Raw genomic sequence first — 4604 nt, forward strand, 5'->3', positions numbered from 1 at the left:
GGTCGCTAACCATGCTTTTTTACCGTCCCTCTCTGACTCATTATTTAAAGTATGGCATAGAAATGGTATTCACTCCTTCAAAGATCTTTATATTGATGGGTTATTTCCGACCTTTGAACAAATACGACGCAAATTCAATTTACCCCAATCACATTTCTTTAGATTTCTACAGATACGACATTTTTTAACACAACACACTGATTCATTTCCAAACATACCTCCCAACTCATCAATGGAATCTATATTTCTACCTGACCCACTGCTCAAAGGAGGTGTTTCTATTATTTATAACTCTCTCTCATGTTTGGATAATAATGCCTCCTTGGAGTATTTAAAAACTGCTTGGGAAAACGACTTAGGAATATCTATCACTGACGAGCAATGGTCTACATCTCAAAAGTTTGCGCACTCTTCTTCAGTATGCGCCAGGCACGGTCTTATACAGTTTAAAATATTACACAGATTACATTTGTCAAAGGAAAAACTCAACAGAATGTATCCAAATGTGAATCCAGCCTGCGACAGATGTGGCCAATCGCCGGCCACTCTAGCTCATATGTTCTGGCATTGCACAAAACTAAGATCTTATTGGCAAAGTATATTTAAATCACTGTCAGACATTGTTGAAAGACCTTTTGACCCGGATCCACTGACAGCAATTATGGGAGTCACAGGGCCCGGGGTCAAACTGTCTACTTTCCAATATAACATGGTAAAATATGTGACTCTACTGGCTCGCAGACTGATACTGTTGAATTGGAAACAAGCACAGGTTCCAACTCACACTTCACTGATGAAAGATGTTATGCATTACTTACAATTGGAAAAGATTAAGTTTGAATTGAGAGGGAGTGAAGATAGGTTCTACCAGACATGGCAACCCTTCATTGAATATTTTAATAGGTGCACGCTAACCCCTCCTACACAATAGATAGCACAATAGAAAATTGGAAAGAAAGAAAAGGAACTGAATGAAAAGGAACTGAGTGTTTTTTCTTTATTTTATTTTTTATTATTTAAAAAAGAATGTCTAACTTACTTAATTCACAACATGTTGGAAGTTTGAGAGCAAGAGTGTCTGTCCTGTTGTTTTGTTTGTCTGTTCACACTTGTCATTGTTTAACTGTTTTTTGTTTTTTCATGTTTATCACACTTATGTTTTTTTGTTATACTGTATGTGGAACATTTACATTGCCTGTTATTTTTTTCATTTTTATTTAACTGAATTACTTATCATTATCTAATCTGAAATTGTCGAACAAAAATGCCTAATAAAAACAGTATTAAAAAAAAAAAAGTACGGTACAGTACTTAGTTACTTTCCACCACGGATAGTGAGTGGAACCACAGTGCCAGTGATAATGCAGTCTGAGGTGGAGGCTGACCTGAAGCAACAGAGGAAGAGGGTGATCGATTCCTAATGCTTTCATAACAGTCTCAGGTGGAGGCTGACCTGAAGCAACAGAGACAGAGGGTGACTGAGACGGAACGCTTCCTTGATGCATGCATGGTGATGAAACGGAAAGTTGGTGAAGACATGGAGACCATTCGAAAACATTGTGAGAAGTACGGCTACCATGAGGCTCCCCAGAAAACACTAAGAGGAACAGAGCAGCAGCAGCAGGAGGATGCTGATGATGAGAAAGCGGGACGAGCAGCTGAAGATGCAGAGAAGGTCGGAGACGAGGAGGACTCTCCCCCTGCAGCAGCCTCCGCCACCGCGGCAGACCTCCAGCGCACCCCTCAGTTCTCCGACTTTGGCCTGTCGGAGGCCAACCTGAGGAGGAGGATGGTGGAACTGGAAGCTGTGGACGCTTCAGGCGAAGCGGAGTTCAGCGGAGCGGCGGTGCCCCGGGGCGGAGCCACAGCCTCCTCCATGTATTTACGCAGCCCTCAGTTCTCCGACTTTGGCCTGTCGGAGGTGGACCTCAGGAAGAGACTCCAGGGGCCTGACGTCACGGCCCCCTCGCCGTACTTCCCGCCCTCCCTGTACGTGTCCGGCGTCATGCCCCAGACGCCCAAGTGTACGCTGCGCATGGACGACGACGACGAGGTGCACACCCCCCAGGCGCCGTACTTCGGCCTGTCTGAGCACACCATGTGTCTGAACAATGACTTCACCATGGATCTGCAGCGGAAAGACGTGGAGCTTCAGGCTGCTGGGAGCTCAACTGTTTCTGCACTCCTCCCTGGGACTGATGGCTCGGCTTTACCTGTAGATGGAATGTTTCTATCTCCTAACTCTTCGGTCTCACGTATCCGGAGCAAAGGAGCGTATGGACGCGCCTCTTCTCCACCACCACCGGAGGAGAGCCCTTTCCTAAAGAAGCAGGCCCTCTGCATGCCCCTGAAGTCTCCTGAGGTCCCCCAGGTCTACCTGAACAGAGTGCTCAGCTTGGGTGAGAAACACACAGGGGTCGCCAGCGTCCCAGCAGATGGTGGAAAGCCTGACTGGGATCTTCCCACGCCTGCCAACCGCACGAAGCCCGGCCAGAGACCCCGGGAGTACGACGTTCCAGAAATGTCACTCGACGACCGTGTGCGTACGCCCGAGACGCCCGTCCTCGAGTCTGATTTGTGGCTACAGCTCTCAGGAAGTAGGGGTGTTGCAAGTGGGCAAACGGAGCCGATGGAGCCCAGTGTTCCCAGTCTGAAGCTGGACGACCCCATGAAGAGCCCCGTGATGCCAGACCTCAGCTCTGAGACACTGACCAACATTCATCATATGCTGGAACGGAAAATGGCAGTAGTGTTGCCAAACCACAGACCCCCAGGAAAGGAAAACAGAAGAGCCATGAAGGTCATATCCGAGGTGACGCAGGCTGAGTTCCAGCGCCTGCCCAGCTACCTTCGTCAGATGCCTCTGTCCAGCCTCAACCAGGCCGTCCAAAAGCTCAACCAAGCTGCTGCTGACTCACAACACGATGAAAACGAGGACTTCAGCATGTTGGAGCTGAAGAGGATGGCGGGTCTAGACACTGCTGTGAGCAAGGCTCCGGTCTACTTCCTCTGCCTCACGGAGCTCAACAGACTCAAGCAGGTGCGAGGTGTGGGCATGAACTCGGAATACAGGCTGGTCGCCAAATGAACACCTGGGCTGGGTCTTTCTTGACATTTTATTCTTCTTTTTCCTTTTGTGTATTTCCTGTATCTGGCAAAACAAAAACATGAGAATGTTGAACAATGTCACTTGCAAACTGTCATTAACACATGGCTACTAATCGGTTTGCTGAAGACTTGCTGATAAGACAGATTGGCCTACTAATTAGCAGTTTGCTGAGACAAGATACATTGTAAACTGATGCAAGAAGTGTCCCCAGAGGGGGTTTTCTGACTTTCACATGCTATCTAGCTGTGCAAAGGCCATCTATATAACTAAATGTCAGCTCAGCTACCATTGGCTTGCACATAATAGTTTATGGTTACCATTATTTCTGAAATGGGGTGTAGCCGGGCACGCAGGGATAAGTGAGAGAAAGTGGAAAATGGAAGAAATACTTTACTGTCATCTTGTAAGGATTTTGGATGAGGTTTGCCAGCGCACTTACTGTCCTGCCAACCCATATAACCTACTATCTACAATCTGCCAAAATGGTCCCAAGAGAATTTCTATTCATATCATATTGAATGCTAATTTGGCTCACAGAACCTCAAATGGTCAGTATGCCAGTAAATTACTGGTATTATGCTTTGATGATAAGTAATAAGAATAAATACAGATTTGTTAACGGGGGCACTCTTGGAAATGCATCCCTGTCACGACGCAATTAGATTTTTAATTATAATTCTCATGCACCACCAACATCTAACTATAAATGCACCAAGTATGTCTGTAATCCACGTAACTTGAGAACCGCTAGTTAGCCCCACCGACTTCAAATTTGACACAAGCGTTCCACACTATCAAAGGGAGTGCAGTGCCCGGTGTCCAGTTGGTCGGACCCACGGTTGTCAAAAACACATGAACACATGAAAAAATATTAAAACTTACAGCAACGTATGCATTTTGAGTCAATGTATTTGTACAGGTATATTCACAGATACATTTGCTTGATAAAACTACACTTTAAAGTAATCATTTATCATAATTGGGGCATATCATCAGTATACTTAGTGTTAACCAACAGCTTGCTTTGAACTAGAACATAGCTGGGTCAATGGGAGGTCAGTGCTGTGTTTGTTTGCGTAGCTATCCGAGCGGTCTAAAGTTAAAGGGAACAGCAGGGCTCTCTCGCTAGACTACTGCTGATGTGACGCCAGAAATCCATATATGGAGCTGGCCGGTTCTGACCTCACAACACTCCATATTTGGGCATGCCTGACACAGAACTCCATAAGCTGGCCTGTTCCGACATCCCAACACTCCATATTTGGGCATGGCTGACACATAACTCTATAGGAATAAAGGGACACAGAGAGACACATAATTCTGACATGGAGCATAAAAGGGACACAGACATAATATCTGCAGGTGGCGCATGCATTTCCAACTTGCATCATTCCAAGTAGGCCAGTGCCCAACGGGCACCTCTCTAGCATATTCAAATTGCCTAATGGGTGGACGGTGGGTTGACATCACAAAAATCCGGACTCGTGAGGTGCAT

General features: G+C 46.1%; 1 protein-coding gene across 1 annotated transcript; it reads left to right on the top strand.

Annotated features, from left to right (window-relative positions):
* Positions 1–1537: 1537 nt before the first annotated feature.
* On the top strand, positions 1538–3096 carry LOC308325404 (uncharacterized protein; the record flags this gene model as incomplete). Its single annotated transcript, XM_080777891.1, has 1 exon — positions 1538–3096. The coding sequence occupies one exon, from the start codon at positions 1538–1540 to the stop codon at positions 3086–3088; it is 1551 nt and encodes a 516-aa protein (XP_080634017.1). The 3' UTR covers positions 3089–3096.
* Between the last annotated feature and the right edge of the window lie 1508 nt (positions 3097–4604).

This window comes from Protomyctophum bolini (assembly GCF_963924005.1).
Source record: "Protomyctophum bolini genome assembly, chromosome: 12".
In the NCBI taxonomy this organism is placed as follows: domain Eukaryota; kingdom Metazoa; phylum Chordata; class Actinopteri; order Myctophiformes; family Myctophidae; genus Protomyctophum; species Protomyctophum bolini.